This window comes from Sceloporus occidentalis, unplaced genomic scaffold (assembly GCF_023333645.1).
Source record: "Sceloporus occidentalis isolate IW3139 unplaced genomic scaffold, rSceOcc1.0.p SCAF_60, whole genome shotgun sequence".
Lineage (NCBI taxonomy): Eukaryota > Metazoa > Chordata > Lepidosauria > Squamata > Phrynosomatidae > Sceloporus > Sceloporus occidentalis.
In genome coordinates, this window is record NW_028317040.1 from 3,045,993 (window position 1) to 3,064,318 (window position 18,326).

Here is an 18,326-nt window from a genome sequence, read left to right on the forward strand (position 1 = left end):
TGTAAACAAGATTTATAATTCGTGGTTCCTATTTACCTCCTATTCTCATAAATCCCCCTTTTACCCGCCACTAGCAGCGCACACGGACCATAGTGACAGAGAAAGTGTCTACTTGGATACCCGAAGTTTCGCGAGTTTCCTCGCCACGTGGTGTCGTGACGTATGAGGTCAGCTGACTCTCAGTAGGGAGGGCAGGCAGGAAGATGGCGGGCGGGGGAAACGCAATTGGGGTGGGGAACGAGTGGTATTGGCGGCGAGGAAATTGAGAAAGACAACCATGGAACACATTTCCACACCAAAGGTAAGACAGGACCGCCGCAGCAAACAAAAAGATAATAATGCGTCAAAATACAAACGCTTTTACACTATCTGTGTGTTGGGTACACTCACACATTTACATACTGTTCGGTGGGAGTGAATGTATATGTATATGTAAATGTATAAGTGGGTATGTAAACGATTCTACCCGTCAGTTGTAACCAGTTTAGCTGCATAGATCTTTACTCATCTATATGATTGTGACCCCTCTACTGCAATACTAGGTATATGTTCCAGCAGCGGTGCTTGCTTAGTTATTAACGCGACATCCTATTGATGGTGTATTAATATAGATATTAAGATGTGTAATGCAGTATAAAATGCCTTTTCATTGTACTAACGTTCCATTATATATATATAATTACACAAACTGAAAGAATTTCATCTGCACAGTAAAGACGTTGTTTATGTACTTGGAGAGAATATGAGTATTGCTGGTGGTTCTCCTTATCTTTAGAGTAAGCTCCTGTCTGCCTTGGTGGAAAGAACCTTGTTGATGGCAAGTCATGGGGGTTTATTCGCTAAATGCAGATTTGCAGTTGTGATTTTTAACGCCTTGTCAGGGGCTAACACTAGCAAGTTCCTATAGTGTGAAAACCCTGTATAATGCATAGTTCAATGTGACAGGCGGCTTTGGAAAGATCACACTGCCTTAACTATAATTCTTATGGCGAGTCGAACGCTTCACGCTGGAGGAACCTGCTTCTGTTGGCCGTTCATGAGATGTAGTGAAATCAAGGAGCTGAAACATCTCACGTACCCTTCCTTTAGTGACTAAAACCCATTGATATTTGGTATAATTCTGTTATACATAAAAATTCCTGTGTGCACTTGACTTTTAGGTTATCAGATTTCCTTTTCTAAGTGTAATTTTGATGATTCCGCAAAATGAATTTCCTTAACTCATGTGTCACATCCTGTCTGCAGATGAAAGTAAAAGCCCAGGTAAAAGAAGACAATTCAATTTATTGCCTCATCTGTACAGGTCCCGATTTAAAATACATTTCATTTAATGTGTAGAGTTGTTTATTACTGCAAAGCATATAACATATTATAAAACACAAACATTAACATATAAATATTAAAGGCACACTTGTGATAAAAAGTATAAAAGATCAGTACCTATGGTCCATGAAGAATTATGGTCTGCGAAGACCAGCATAAAACAGCACCAAAAAATGCTATAATAAATATCCCCCTTAACATGAAACACAATTTGCCACGGCTTCATACGTATTAAACTTAGCCAGTTTAAGCAGAGCTAAAAGGTTTCATTCAGAAATTCATGAGCAAAAATGTTTGGTATTCTCTAGTTGTATTGTAACCACATTCCCCGTTCTTGACCTACTTATCTTTTTAGTGAAGTTGTCTTTATTGTTTTCTTTGTTATTTAAGGTAATGCAAGCCGTTGGACTGGAGAAAAACTTCCAGCTCTAGACGTAGCAATAAAAGTCAAACATTTAATTTACCTATGCTTTAGCCTTGTTCATGTGATCAGCACAGCCCCGTCACAAGATATGACATAACTTGTAATTTCTACTAATTAAGATTTCATCAGATAAAGAGGAGGGTGTGTATTTGGGTGTAATGTGTGAGGCACCTGGAGCCCAACTAGATTTGTTTTTATCTTCTAATAGGTAGGAATGGGCATATCCTTATAGATCATTTGAAGGACTGTATTAAAATTACAGTAGTACTCAGGTATTCTGTATAACTGTGATCAGTCATGCAAACTGTATTCAGTTATTCACTTACTGTTTTACTTGCTCACTTATATTAGCAGTCCTACTGATTGATTTCTAACCCATGCACAAATAAACACCAGGATTTGGGTCCACAACTCTGGAGAAAAAAAAACAACTTTAAAACACTGTAGTGCATTTCAGTATGCCAATGTATTTATCTCATTTGGCCAACCTCAGTGAGGAATCAACACCCAATAGGAGAACGCCTTACGTGTTTTGTGCCCAGTAATGGTGCTTAGTCATAGGCATGGATCAGTCTGCCTTTAGTATGTGAGACTGCTTGGCAAACATTTTAATGAATAGAATGGGCAGATTCCTAACATGTCAAATATATGGGACATAGAGGGTATAGTCTTAGGGTGAAAAACAATCTTTGTGTGGACAAAATACACAGCTGTCCTTGTAAGTTATGCAGCAGCAATAACATGGGCCATATAATATTTTAATTTTCCAACTTCCTTTTAGATAAGGGTTAGCTTTTAGAGGCTTTTTTGATATATAGCATTATTTATAATGTCTTGTTATTTCTAATAAATATTTCTCCAGATGATTCCATTGGCGCACCTGGTGTCAGGCCCAAAGCTTTAAGGAATGCTCCTTGCCACTCAATAAGACTCTCTTCTAGTTCTCACAATTCTTTATTCTCCAAATGCTCATTCACACTGATAACACTCAATAATATATGGGTGAAAATGTCTTGTCTCGCTACATTCATATTAAAAATCCATTTTAAAAACTGAAATGGGCTCTCCATAATGAAAACATTGGTTTTTTATTACACCAAAAAAAATAATATACCGTATTTTTCGCTCTATAAGACACACCTGCTGATAAGACGCACCTAGATTTTAGAGGAGAAAAAAAAGGAAAAAATATTTTGAGCTAAAAAATGGGCTAAAATATTTATTACAATAACTGAATAAGCTATGAACACAGTAAGACACACACAGTAAGACACACACAGACACAGTAAGACACACACAGACACAGTGAGACACACACACACACACAGTAAGACACACACAGTAAGACACACACACACACAGTAAGACACACACACACACAGTAAGACACACACACAGTAAGACACACACACACAAACACAGTAAGACATACACAGTAAGACCTCCCTCCCTAACCCCCCTTCTCAGTATCTCCCCTCTAACTCCCTAACCCCCCCTTCTCAGGATCTCCCCTCTAACTCCCTAACCCCCCCTTCTCAGGATCTCCCCCCCCCCCCCGCCCCGGTCACTTACCTTAAACTCCTGTGTTGGAAGCGTGAGGCGTTTGTCTCGGGTGCCGGCGCTTCACTGCTGAGCGCCGGCGTCTGACGTCATATGCCGGCGCCCAGCGTAAAGCGCCGGCACCCGAGACAAACGCTTCCAACACAGGAGTTGAAGCGCTGAGGCAGGCGGCGGTGGCGGTGGCGGCGGCTGCCGCCAGCAAAGGATTCCTGTATATCTGTCAGGCAGAGGGGCCCGAGAGTTGCCGAGCGGTTGTCTTCAGCAACCGCTCGGCACCCCTTGGGCCCCCCTGACTGGCAGAAATCCAGGACTCCTCTGCTGGCGGCCGCCGCCGCCTGCCTCAGTTGCGACCCCCGGATTTATCGGCGTATAACACGCAGGTAGGGTTTAAGCTCCGGATTTTAGTTAAAAAAGTGCGTGTTATACGCCGATAAATACGGTATATCGTTGCCCCCCCTCCCTCCCTCCCTCCCTCCCTCCCTCCCTGCCTGCCTGCCTGCATGCATCTTCGCTCCATAAGACGCGGCTGATTTTTCATCCTACTTTGGGAGGAAAAAAACTGCGTCTTATGGAGCGAAAAATACGGTATATATATAACCTTTTCGAAAGTCACATCATTTCTATGAGTGCACCCATTTCTGGTTCCTCTGATATTAGCTGGTTATAATACAACAGTTTAATATGAGCAGCATTACTATCTATATATAATTACATGACCTTATGCAGAAAAAAATTAGGGGTACATTAATCTACGGTGTATTTTTAAGCCGGGGTACTTATTGCTTGGCTTTTTTTTTCCCTCTAGGTGGAGAATGTGAAATTGCTAAATCGATACACAAATAAGAGACCAGTCAATGGGACTTTATATCTGACAGCCACTCACATCATATATGTTGATACTGCTGGTGGAGCTCGCAGGGAAACATGGGTATGTTTATAAATTCCCATTCCGGAGACTTTCATATTGATCTGTGCTTTTAATGAGATTGCACTTGCAGTCCAGTGGTTGAAAACATATGAAAAGAACAGTGAAGCATCATTATAGAGGGAAAAAAAGAAATGAAAATGGCATACTTATACCTTAACTTGTATAATTTCAAAGAATAAGACAATAATGTAATATACATCACACATTTGTAACACTGACATTATGCAGTATTTGCACAGTCTAAAGAAGTTTGTGATACAATTTTGTGGACAAAAGCTCTAACATCTGAAGCAAAGTGACATTTTACTGTGTGAATGCTTGTTGCTATATGGTAATCACTCAGGGACCAAAATAGCAACAACAAAAAAGACCTAGTTGATGAAAATAAGAAATGTTTACACCAAAATCTGCATGATTTGATTTTATAGAAACATGCTTGTCAGTTATCAAATGATGAAACTGCAGTCCTAACTAAAACGATCTTTGAATAAATTATTTAATTATTAAATAAAATAGGCTCTTTTTAATTCTTAAATAGCATGTAAGATTTTTATTTGTGCTTAAGTGTTTACATATATTTGATTTCTTTGCCATGCGTCAAAACCTGTCACAAATACCGTATTTGCTCGATTATAAGACAAGGTTTTTTCCAGAATAAAATACCCCTCGTCTTATAATCGAGGTCGTCTTCTAATCAGACCTCATTCTGCTGGGGCCATGCTGTCTCCCAGCTCTGCCACTGTATGGAACAGTATAGAGTGATGGGAGTTATGATGTACTTTAGAGCATAATTATATAATGAAAAAGACATTGGAAATGGTACAGCATAACACCCATCACTCTCACACATTTACTAATCCACAGATTCCACACATACCAATCCACTCTCACTGAATGATTTCCTACCTTTCCTCTTTTCTTCTTACAGCAGTCAGCTCCTTTTCTTCCTCTTCGCTCCTCTTCTTCTGTCTTCTTCGCTCCTCTTCTTCTGTCTTCTTCCGGGTCAGAGGGCACAGACGGCGGTGGGCGCGGCTTCAGTGTTGTGCGCCGGGATCTGACAACAAACCCCGGCGCACAGCAGCAGTTGCCGCGTGGATCGCGAGGGAGCGGTATCGGAGGTCTTTAACAGACCTCCGGCTCCCTTGAGTGATTTTAAGCCGGGTTCAAGCCGCTGCGGACCGCCCCCCCCCCCGCTAGGTACGCTACTGGGTAAGGGGGTGGGGGAGGGTTTTTGAGCAAGTGTGTGTGATTAATGGAATGAATGAGTATTTAAATGTTTGTGAATGAGTGTGTGTATGATAGCATGGATGTGTAAGGGGGGTGGTGGTGGTAGCATGGCATAGGGAGGCTGTAATCACACTACTATCATCCCCAGGTTCCAGCATGTACTGGCTGCCTTGGCTTGATAGGAGTGTGATTGCTGTTAGCAGTTATATATATACCTCCAGAAATGCATTTTAACTCCCTATATGCCAGTCAGCCCCATGATATGCCTTTTAACCCCCTATATGCCACTCTGTTGAGTATGGGGCAGAGGGGCATATAGGGGGTTAAAAGGCATATCATGGGGCACATAAAAGGAAATAAAAAAATATATATTTTTCTCAATCATAGCTTTTATTAAATATGAAAATTAGTTTACATGAATTAATATTTACTAGTAAAACTTTTTTCCTATAGGGTAGTCTTATATTCAGGCTTTTTGTGTTTTTCCTAAATTAATATTTTGATTTTGGGGGGTCGTCTTATAATCGAGCAAATACGGTATATATTTGAAGATATCTCAGAGAAAATAGGTTAAGTAAATGCTGCATCTGTGCTATCTCCGCTTTCTCTGTCAGATTCCACACCACCACATTTTCTGTGTGGAGAAGCTGCCTCTCAGCACCAATGGATGCCCACTCCTCATCCACTGCAAGAACTTCAGAGTGGCTCATTTTGTCATTCCTCGTGAAAGAGATTGTCATGAAGTATACAATTCTTTACTCAAGCTCTCTCAGCCAGGTATAGTAGATCTGATATACAATAAGAATCGAAGAATATATCGAGGAAATGCCTACTTATCGTAATTGTATTACAACACCCCCTTGTTGGTACTAATCCGATCGCTAGTGGAGGCATTTCTTTCAAATGTTCTCTGTTAATGAAATATGTATCCTTGCTTTAATCAATCACATTTACTTGGCAAAGCTCTATAATGTGATATCATCCCTGCCTTGTTTGTTTTAATCATGATCGATTTGGTCCAAAGAGTGTTGGCTAAAAGGATTGCCTTTTTTGTAATTCCCTTTCTTATACTTTAGAAGAACATAAACGTCACAATAAATGTAAAAAAAAAGAAAAAAATTGTTCTTTTTCACAAGTATACATTGTTTATATGCCTGCCCATCCTTAATTAAAATATAACCATCCTTATATAATCTGAGATGTTCAGCCGGATGTCATAAGTATTCATCGTTTATGGTGGTTTTTGCACAATCTTTTAAAAGTGGACTTGTCTAACAACTGGAATTATCTTGCCGATTTCATTGGTTGCTATAAGATCACATTTCAACATCCGAATCACTTTTTATACTTAACCCATGTCGAGTTACCCAATTTGCCTAGCCTTGTCCCAAACTCAGTTACCTGTTTTTTCATCTTGAGACATTCCAGCAAGGTTCTAAGGGACTCCAAAGTAGGTCCTTAGACCTGGCTCCCCATTGCTCTTCTGCTCAATGAGCAATGGCGCAATGTTAGCTGTGCCTTGTCATTGGCACACTAACCAAACAGAAGTCAGAAAGATGTGCAAGGGGAGAGATATTATTGAGGATGAGTTGTGATATCTTATCCTGATGGCCAGAAGAGAGGATGGGCAGTGTGCTCAAGAGAACCTCCTTGCCAGGCTTAGAATACCAAACCCTTGTGAATACGCTACTGTCTACAAATCACATTATCAAAACTTTTGATTTGAAATGCATGTATGTTATTGCATGATGTGTCTGTAAATAGATTATCTGTGATTATGCAAGATTATTTAAGATAAAGTTATGAAACCCACGCTATTTTATGAAGGAAATATAGAAACAATTTTATGGCAGATAAAAACCATCCAAGCTATTTAGGTTCCCCATTTTTCATGATGTAAAGACTGATACATTGCACAACATATATGTTTGCATTTTTTTTTTTTTCCCCCCCCCCAGCCAAATATGATGAATTGTATGCCTTCTCCTACAATCCCAATCCGGATCAAGATGAACGTATTCTAGGCTGGAAGATGATTGATCTGAAAACAGAGTTCGTACGAATGGGAATCCCTAATGAGTACTGGGACCTTAATGATATCAATCGGGAATACAAGGTTTCATTGTCAATGTTATGTTTTCTTTTCTATTTTTTTTAAAACTCGGTTTCATTTTAAAAATTGCAAGGGAAAATACGCAACCAATTCTTTGACTTTAACTCAGTTTTGCGCAAGGCTAGCCTGTAACATCACTGTCATAGTTATGCCTATAGCTGCAGTCTACTGTCCCCACCTCTGCATGCATTTCTGTTTTGGGTGTGAGAAGCAGCCAGACACTGGTATGAAAGCCCTGTCATTGACATTAGTGGGAGGTTTTTCTCTGATGGTGGTCTTCTTATACCTCCTAAACTCTCATGTGAGCTAGCCCTGTAACTGGCTGCAGGTGAGTATTCAGCGAACTCTGGGGGTGGGCAAAAGGATGCATTTAAGGATACAAGGTGACACTGAGCTACTTGAAATGCATTAAAGTGCATACAATGGCTGCAGTGTACCCTTTAATCTTATGGGGGGAGTGTAATGTTTTCTATAAAATAAAAATAGATAAAATATAATTTTAGTATCCTTAAACCATCATTAAGTAGTTACATTGAAATATGTGGTTGCTGGATCCTCTGGCAGATTTGGCAATATTTGTACATGTTTATGGGTTTGTGTATTATATTGGCCTACCTATATAGTGTTTTGTTTTGATCAGTTATGTTTTTTTGTCCCCATCTTCAGTACTGGCACTTGGGGGGGGGGGCACATTTAATCCATTATAAATTTGGTACTAAAATTAACTGCAATATCATACCTTCGCTACAGCAAGTAATATATGTGCAAGGAATATTATTTGGAATCAGTTGAAGTAACTTTACTGGTAATGTTTGCAATTTCAGGTTTGCAGTACCTATCCAACATGTCTGGTTGTACCAAAGGGAACCAGTGAGGCCACAATTGTTGGGAGCTCAAAGTTCAGAAGCAGAGGGCGGTTTCCTGTGCTGTCGTACTATTTTCAAAAGAACAATGTGAGTTACATGCTTTCTTATCATTTTGATCAGAGGACAGTGCTTGTGTGAACAGGAAACATAGATTTCCGGAAAGTCAAGAGAAATATGATAACATTAACCACTTTCTGTATGTAGTTGTTTTGGTTCTATTCATTTATCACTTTTGCAAAAGGGGGTCGAAAATAATGAACAAACTACCAGTTCACAAATCAGAAGTATTAGAAATTATGACTTGCAATTAGTTCTAGCTTTCATCTTATATATTCAGCTAAGTTTAATTTCATTGCTACCACTTAGCAAATTGGGAGCTACCAGAGATGTAATGTGTTCCTATTCTTAAATCTGTAAAATTACAGTAGTTCAAATGCTAATTGTGCTGGTTGATATTACAAAACTTTTTTTGTGCCTTGTTTTGGCAAATATTTCAATATATTTCAACTTACCTTGATGGCATGTGATTTAGTGAATGTTTACAATCTAACAAACCAGGTCTTTGTTGCCTCTTCTTTTATGGAATTGTTCCATTAAATACCCTTAAATTTGTTATATAGTGCAGAATATCATTCCTCATGTTATGCTTACTATCAGGCCTATGGGGTAGTTTTAGTCTGCCAACCTTGAGTGTCTAGGATGTATGATAATAACCATATCATATTTATATAGAGTAAGAGTGCAAATTTCTGTAGAAGTAAAAAGCAGCCTTCACACAAAATGCTGTTTTCACCATTCCATTTGTTGATCAGCCTGTCTTGGTCTTGTTAATGAAGGTAAAAAAGTAACCAAGTATCTGTTGTAAATGCTAAGTATGATTAACCGCTAGTTTATGATTGTGACTTTTTACACACTTTATATTCATCTTAACCAGATTTTTTTGCTTTATGTAACGTGCAACTATTTTTTTGCAACATGGAGTGTAATGACACTTTGTTTTTCAGGCAACAATCTGCAGGTGTAGCCAACCATTGTCCGGGTTTAGTGCACGCTGCGAGGAGGATGAGAAGATGCTGGAGATAATCAGCAAGGCTAACCCAAGCAGCCCCTTCATGTATGTTGTTGACACAAGGCCCAAGGTATCACATACTGGGGCTGGATTGTACTGTACACATGCCTTTTATGTACGAGTGCTTAGAACAAAAGATGTTTTAGACAGATTATATGCATTCTTTGGTGATGCTAGCACTGGAGCGCTTGGTGTTTTTTAGGTAAATGTAGTGTCTACGTGATGTGCTTCCATTAGCTACTTTGGCCATGTTTGCTCTGTATATTCAATGCAGCCAGACACTGGTATGAAAGCCCTGTCATTGACATTAGTGGGAGGTTTTTCTCTGATGGTGGTCTTCTTATACCTTCTAAACTCTCATGTGAGCTAGCCCTGTAACTGGCTGCAGGTGAGTATTCAACGAACACTGGGGGTGGGCAAAAGGATGCATTTAAGGATACAAGGTGACACTGAGCTACTTGAAATGCATTAAAGTGCATACAATGGCTGCAGTGTACCCTTTAATCTTATGGGGGGAGTGTAATGTTTTCTATAAAATAAAAATGGATAAAATATAATTTTAGTATCCTTAAACCATCATTAAGTAGTTACATTGAAATATGTGGTTGCTGGATCCTCTGGCAGATTTGGCAATATTTATACATGTTTATAGGTTTGTGTATTATATTGGCCTACCTATATAGCGTATAGAAACAATAAAAACAATATATATATTTTTTTTAAACATCTCTTTAACATAGCACTGTCATGTGCATTCGATGATCAAATGTATGTGGACACCTTACCAGCATACCTATAGGCTGTAAATGTCTGCTATTCTGTTTGTTTTTTATAAACGTGCTGCATCACGAGTCTTCTTTTTACTTAAGTACACTTTCTATTAGAAGGGAAAAAGGCAGAACTCTCATTTTTCTAACTCCAATTAAACGGAATGTCCATGCAAAGATAACCTAACTTAACCAAGGACCCCCCTAAGCACACAACGCATATGAAAGTACTAACAAAGTGAATATATATTATGTAAGTTAAATGGGAGGTTTAAGTGCCTTTGTGCCTTAAATTCAAATCACACTCGTTCAGCAATGCGCGTTCAGCAATGCGCGTTCATTTGTAATTTGGATTTGATTTTTATTTTTTTATAAACCTGTGCACATTTCCACTGAACTGATTTTTTTAGAACTGTATTGTGGTTCTTTCCTTGTTTTTCATGGTGTTAAAGATGACCTTTTACTTGTGGTATCTGACATTCCCCTGTAATTATATTATATAACTATATTAGCCACATAACCTAACTTTATAGTAATTATCTTAAAGAACTGTCCCATGAACCCACCCTTAATTGGAGAGGCAGTTTTCTGTTCTAAACTAAAAACAATATTCGGCAATATTTGTCATTGAAACAGTTGTGTGTTTTAATGGAATTATGTGTTGTGTAATTAGTACTCCTGATGTACTGTCTAATGATTTAAACCTTGCCACCATTCCCAAAACTGTAATTTTATTTGTTTTTGGTGCTTGACAGTTAAATGCCATGGCCAACAGGGCAGCAGGAAAGGGTTATGAGAATGAGGATAATTACCCCAGCATCCGCTTCCAGTTTATTGGTATTGAGAATATTCATGTCATGCGGAGCAGCCTGCAGAAGTTGCTGGAAGGTAAATACAATATGCTAGCAGCATTTTATGAGTAAATGTTTGATAAATATACTATAAATAATGTACCAAAAACTGCTGGTTACTTAACTAGTTATGCATCATAAGTAATCAGTCTTGCACAAATACGAGACCGCTCTAGTGTTCAATATTATTTGCAGTTCAACTTTTCAGAAGTGCTTTAAATTACATTTTTGCAAATGCCTCTTCCTTCAAGTGTATATGATTTTCAGGCGGTATGTTTTCTAAATATATGGTTCACTGTTATTTTTAACTCTTCAGTCTTAGGGCTAGGCGATTGTATTGTTAAATAGGGCTGCAACTAACAAGCTGGGTGTTAAACATCAGAATAAAAAGAACTTTGAGAAAATTGCATTAGTTTATTTCCCAACCTGCACCCTCAGTTATGCACATCTGAGCCCAGGCTTGCCACACTGCCTCCCAGATATGCTTTATACCCCCCTATATGCCATAGTGCCCTCTGATATGCCTTATACCCCATATAGGCCACTCTGTCCCCCCAAATATGCCTTATAACCCCCTATATGCCTTATACCCCCAGATATGCCACTCTGCACTCCCCCCCACTCCGTACCCCTTGGTGTCTAGTCAGGGAAGCCGATGGAGGTCTGTGGGTTGAATGTAGACAAACCTCAGCTGCTGGCTGGCACTTTCGCTGGAGCTTCTATGATTGAACACCGGAAGGTCATGTGACGCCAGTGCTCCTTCATGGAAGCCCCAGTTGAAGTGCCAGCAGCAGCGGAGGTTGTCTGTGCGCATCGGCAGTCGGCGAACGTTGCGCAATGCGCACAGACAATGTTCGCTGCTGCTGGCCGGTACTTCCATTGGAGCTTCTATGGTGGCGCACCGGAAGGTCATGTCACGCTCGTGCTCCATCATAGATGCCCCTGCGGAAGTGCCGGCAGCAGCGGAGGATGTCTGCACACTTTGCACAGGCGCCCACCGGCTGTCAGAGAGGGGGATCCAGGTCTCCTGCAGCGCTGCGGGGGATCTGGATCTTAGTGTTATTATCCGACCTCTGTTTGAGGTTGGATTATAAGAGGAGGGGTATTTTTCAAAGCATTTGCTCTGAAGAAACCCTCATCTTATAGTCGATAAAATCGATTCAACTAATCGATAATGAAATTCGTTGGCAACTATTTTTATTATGGATTATTGATTTTATCAACTTGTTGCGGCCCTATTGTTTATGCTATGAAGTAAAGATCAGTTCAGCTAAATGTGTTGAGGATGTGACACTAATGCCTGTATCCCAACTGGATACCATCGCAACTCTTAAACCAGGAACAGCATACACCGTCAGGAAAAGAAGTGATTGCAGCATGTTACTCCAAACAGGACCAACTTTGGGGTAAAAGCAGAAACAAGGAGTATAGCTCAATTCACCCAGTCACTAAACTAGACAAGTAGGGTGAAAGCATAACTGAGGCACACAGGTATTTATACACAGCAAGCACAGTTACCATACAATGGTACACACAAAGTCCTCCTTCAGGTCCAGCAAGGGGAATATACAAACAAACAGTACAATGGAATATTAGGATTATCCCCCTGGCGCATGACTCTGGGACCGCCTGTGAAGATAGTCTGGGGAACATAAAACATGCCACTTCTGCTCCCCCGGGAGCCTCGCCCACAATCAGGATGACGTTTGATAGCTTGTGGCAAAGTTCCGATACTCTCGGGAGTTCCACAGATGTTCTGTTTGCTCAGGAGCATGGAGTCCTCATAGCCAGGTAGTCTGCGGCCAGACTTGGTTTTCCCTGTGCACCCAATGAGTACAGGGTGACTTAGACTTGGCAGGCAGGCTGGCGAGGAGTCTCCTTATGAATCTACCATGGACCCCCTTCCAAACCCATGTGTCAGCCTTAGACGTTTACTATGGCAGGGGGTAAGTTCATTTTTGGCTATATGGATTTTTGGATATATGTTGATATTTCCTTAACCATCAATCTTATTCCTTATATTATTTCCTTATCACAATATCAAAGCTCTCTTTTTGCGGTGCATCCTTCAATAATGGTAAACGTACGCATTCTGTTTTTGTTACTATAGGGTTTTAATGCTTTGGAAATATCGCAAATTCTGCTATATCAATACACAACTTGCTACCAAAACACCCAGCAGCTGCATCTTGCAGTATATAGACTCATAAATAATAGCATGTGTTTATTATTATTGTGTGTTTATTGGGAACACTAACATAAGGGAAAAACCCTAGGTAATCCCTTATTTTTTTCATGTAGTTTGTGAACTGAAGAGCCCATCCATGAGCAATTTCCTGACTGTTCTTGAGAACTCTGGCTGGCTGCGGCATATTAAAGCGATAATGGATGCTGGTGTGTTTCTAGCTAAGGTATGATCTTTGCTACATAAATCATAACCTTGATACGTGAATTATCACCCGCTCATTCTGTGTGAATTACTATACATAGCTGAATCGGAGTTTCCCATAAGATAAACCTGTTAGAACTCCCTGGCTATATATTTCTAGCATGGACAGCCAACAATAGTGTAGTTATGTGTCCAGGGGTAGTATTGGTCATCTACCAATATTTAATACTAAATATATAATATGTAGACATTGAGAGAAGTAAATTTTTTTTCCCCAAAACAATTAATAGGCTTATAATGTTCCTTTAAATATTGTATGTGCATTATGTAGCTCTAAGAAAGTTATATGTATGATATGCCAGCATAAATTATAATTTTCCATATTGAATAATCTAGCATTTCACATGGCTACCATGATAATATCGGTCTTGATTGCTTCCTGCAGGCAGTTAAAGATGAAAATGCCAGTGTATTGGTCCACTGTTCAGATGGCTGGGATCGCACAGCTCAAGTCTGCTCTCTGGCTGGTATCCTTCTCGACCCGTTTTACCGAACTATAAAGGGACTCATGGTGAGAAGAATAACACTGACTAACAGTGTAGTGTGAGAAAGATGATACAGATCTGTCTGGTCAGCATTCTGGATCAAGAACATTTTCACTGTTCTGAGCGTATTGGATCTTTGGCCATATGTATGCAAAATGTAACAAATATTAAGGTATTTTTAGCCTATGTGGTCAAAGGCCAAGGTTTGCTACAAAGAATGGATGCTTAAGTGGTTTAGACTGACATTACCCTTTGTTACAGTCTCTGCTTGCCTATTAAAAGCAACTGTTTCCTTAACGGGACGCAGTGCACCATTTTTTTTAATTTTTATTTTTTTTAGACATCAGTGATGTTGCTTGGTAACTTAGTAACCTACTTGTGACCTCCTGAAGTCATGGGTTTATTCTATGTGGGTAGTCAAGTGCCAGTAATATGTTTTTTTAAAATAAATGAAAATCCGGATTACCAGCATTAACGTTTTCAAATATTGTGTTTGCTTCAGATAGGCAGGCAATGCAATAAAGTTAGTTGCAGGAACAGAAACAAGGTTTTACTGCTTTACAGATCTCTGGTCAGTACTCACCTGGAGTATTGTGTACAGTTCTGGACACCTCATCTCCAGAAGGATATTGACAAAATTGGATAGAACTGAGAGAAGGGCTACTAAAATGGTAAATTGTTTGCAGGATAAAAATTACCAGAAAAGACTAAAGGATTTTTAGATGGATAGCTTGGAGGAAATATGGGAGATTAAATATTTAGTACTGAAGGCAAATTTTTTTTCAGTGGATGAATGTTAAAACAAGAAGTCATAATCCAAAACTAAAGAATCAAAGGCTAATGTAACGAAGTTTTCCTTTACATAAAGAATGGCAGATACATGGAAAAGCCTCCCAGCAGAAGTGATTTAGTCTAAAACAGGGAATAAACATGCAAGACCAGACCAAAGACTGATTAAGGTCTGATTCTTTACATTAAGAAAAATGGGCAGAATAGGTTGGCCGAATAGTTCTAATCTGTGGTCAAATCCTATGTTTCTATATATGTGTTAATAGAAACTTTAAGATCTGTTCAGCCACCTTGAAAGTGTAATGATAGGAGTTGTCAAGATGGCACCTCATTGAACATACATACTTAGTTAATGTGATGTCTGTTTTTATCTGGTTTTATATGTGACTAGTAAATGTCTTATTTCTATTCTCATGATCTTTTCTCAAAGGTCCTTATAGAAAAAGAATGGATATCCCTTGGACATAAATTCTCTCAAAGGTAAATTAATGTGTATCCTGATTCCTTATAGACATCAGAATAGCATCAGTGGAGATTATATTTTTCTCCTTCAGAGAACAATTTTCATTGTCACATTCTTCTAAATTCAAGGAATAGAAATCAATGGTCTGTGAGAGATTTGTGAGCACATTGCAACTATAGAGGCACAGGCATTACAATATTTGCAGTGGAGCCAGATTTGGACCGCTTTGCTGAAAAGTATTCTATATTACTATTATCCATGAGAAAATAGCATAGCTTTCTCAACTTAACATAAACTTGTTGCTGTGGCAGATGTAGACTACAGAGTGCTACGAGAACTGTTGCTACCCCGCAAACAAGATGAGGAGATACAAACCAAATACCATATTCGAGAGTTCAGATTAAATTTTAGTTGTTTCATTATATGGTAGTTTATGTATTTATCTGAGCAGGTCCTAGCTGGTCATCTCTAGATTATGTGCGTTTTGTCTGCAGATGCGGTCACCTGGATGTTGATCCCAAAGAAGTATCCCCAGTGTTTACCCAGTTCATAGAGTGTTTGTGGCATCTCATGGAGCAGTTCCCTTGTGCCTTTGAATTCAACGAGAAGTATCTGCTGGAAATTCATGATCATATTTTCTCCTGTCAGTTTGGAAACTTTATTGGGAACTCACAGAAGGAACGGGAAGAGCTTAGGTGAGTTTTAAGTGCACATCATCTTCTGACATAAGAAATATAGGAGACCTCGGCTTACATTTAAGGGCCAGTCTACACATTAATAACGGTATAAGTGCAACAAGAGGCCAATCAGTTTAATAAACAGAATAGAAAAATGATTATTAAATGTATAATGCCTCCTACTTGAATCATTCCAATATTAACCAGTGCATGGAGTCATAATTAATTTTGCTGCATGTTTGAACATTGTTCCAATGCCAATCAGACACAGGCTGTGCTTTACATAGAATAACATATGCAGTAATTGGTAAGATATTTCCATTGCATTTAACCCCTGTGGCGTTTTGACTTTGTATAGCGGATTTTGCACAGAGACCATTGAGATAAAAGTAGATCAGGCTTGTGTATTTTTTGATACATGAATACTATCGTATTTGCTCGATTATAAGACAAGGTTTTTGAAAAATACGTCTTTTATATTCAAGGTCGTCTTACAATCAGACCTCAACTAGAGGTCTGACTACAAGACTAAGATCCAGATCCCCCGCAGCGCAGCAGGGCACCTGGATCCTCCTCTCTGGCAACTGGTGGACGTCTGTGTGATGTGCACAGGCAGCATCCGCTGCTGCCAGGGAGGCTGAGGTTGTCTGCGCCATGTCCACCGGCTGCCCCCACTTGACACCAGGGAGTCTGGCGCACGGGAAGCAAGGCTAGGGATCCATGGGGGCATATAGGGGGGTATAAGGCATATTCTGGAGGCAGAGTGGCATATAGGGGGTATAAGGCATATCAAGAGAGGGCAGAGTGGCAAGCCGTGGGGCAGATGTGCATAACTGGTGGGCAGGTTTGGAAATAAAAAGCAATAATAAAACAAAAAAATGCATTTTTCTCAATCATAGTTTTATTAAATATGAAAATATGTGAATTAATATTTACTAATAACTTTTTTTCCTATAGGGAAGTCTTCTTATATTCAAATTTTGGGGGGTTGTCTTATAATCAGGGCCATCTTATAATCGAGCAAATACGGTAATTACTATACAGTATTTGGTGTGCAGTTTTGCTTTCTTACAAGTATGTTATATAGTCTGTACAGGACACAGCTTATTAGCACCCAATAAATAAACATCTTCTATGCTCTGTCTTACACTTAATCTACCTGTTCTTACTGTCCCTTTGTCAATTATGGGAGCCTTTAATATGTGCTGAATGTAGGGGCAGGGTAGGATTTGAAAAAGAATAATGTGAAAGCTTTTTAAACACTGTCTTCGCAGATTGTCTTTCATGTTCCAACTAAATTGTATTCTCCCCACAGAATTTTTGAAACGACTCACTCTCTGTGGCCTTTTCTCTGGTGTCGAAGGAAGGAGTTTGTTAACCCTTTGTATATACCTAAAGCCTATGAAACATTGCAGCCAAACACACTGCCATTCTGTTTCAAGTAAGTCGTTTTGGATTAGTTGTCTTTATGGACTTAGTGGATTCATCCACTTAAGATGTGGAGTGTGTCACAATAGGTTATAATATCCTACAGGAACATAAAATGAGTAGCCAATAGAAGAATAATGAGTCTGATGTGAAAATGTAAATCTGAAAGTGTGACATTGTACGCGTCAGAAACAGAAACTGCTTTCTTTTGCTGCTCTAAATAGTATATGAATTTAATTAAGTCTCAATGTTTTGTAAATATCTTTAATGTGTGTGGTTTTTTTTTTTTGTTTTGTTTTATAACAGATTCTGGTGTGGAATGTACAACCGCTTTGACAAGGGAATGCATCCTAGGCAGTCTGTTTTAGACTACTTGCTTGAATATATGAACAGAAAAGACTCATTGGAGACAAGCAAAACCGCCATGGAAAATGCAAGTGATTTTTAATGTGCCGATGATGAATTATCTGTTATAATGCTCAGGGCCAGTCTTAGTACATAAACAGCGCCCAGGTGCATACAGTTTGCTAGCAGAGGTGTGTCTCATCGGGTAACATAACGCAATGTCACATGACCTGGCAGTAGAAGCCCTTTGATCGTGTACAAAAATAATTACAAAGCAACTAAGGCATAAAAAGTGTCAGGCTCGGGGCGTGGCTAGCTGCGGACGAAGATGGCTGCTTAGGCACTTTGCTCCTCAGCCCCTCTCCGTGTTTCTGTCACAAACCGCGTGTTTTTTTCTGCCATGGGCAAGACCAACAGACCTCCCGGCACCCCGAAGCCCTCCGCACCTAGGGAAAAGTCCTCACTCACCTCGGTCCGCTCCTATTTCCAAGGAGCCCACGACAATGACTCTAGCGACTCCCTTCACAAAATGACGCCTTCTCCTGCCGGTTCGTGTAGCGAC

The 18,326-nt window shown here is 39.6% G+C and overlaps 1 protein-coding gene across 1 annotated transcript; it reads left to right on the top strand.

The window, feature by feature from the left end:
- Nucleotides 1-277: 277 nt before the first annotated feature.
- On the top strand, nt 278-17,867 carry LOC149287482 (phosphatidylinositol-3,5-bisphosphate 3-phosphatase MTMR8-like). Its single transcript, XM_089492826.1, has 13 exons — nt 278-301; nt 4,113-4,235; nt 6,077-6,239; nt 7,421-7,578; nt 8,400-8,528; nt 9,446-9,580; nt 11,033-11,165; nt 13,430-13,539; nt 13,963-14,088; nt 15,282-15,331; nt 15,809-16,009; nt 17,307-17,432; nt 17,726-17,867. The coding sequence occupies exons 1-13, from the start codon at nt 278-280 to the stop codon at nt 17,865-17,867; spliced, it is 1,620 nt and encodes a 539-aa protein (XP_089348952.1).
- Nucleotides 17,868-18,326: the final 459 nt, after the last annotated feature.

What these genes read in the sequence shown, in the direction of transcription:
- LOC149287482 (XM_089492826.1), top strand. Translation starts at nt 278, where the DNA reads ATGGAACACATTTCCACACCAAAG. An exon ending in TTGTTGACACAAGGCCCAAG is followed by an intron (nt 9,581 to 11,032) that starts GTATCACATACT and finishes GGTGCTTGACAG; the next exon opens with TTAAATGCCATGGCCAACAG. An exon ending in CTGGTGTGTTTCTAGCTAAG is followed by an intron (nt 13,540 to 13,962) that starts GTATGATCTTTG and finishes TGCTTCCTGCAG; the next exon opens with GCAGTTAAAGATGAAAATGC.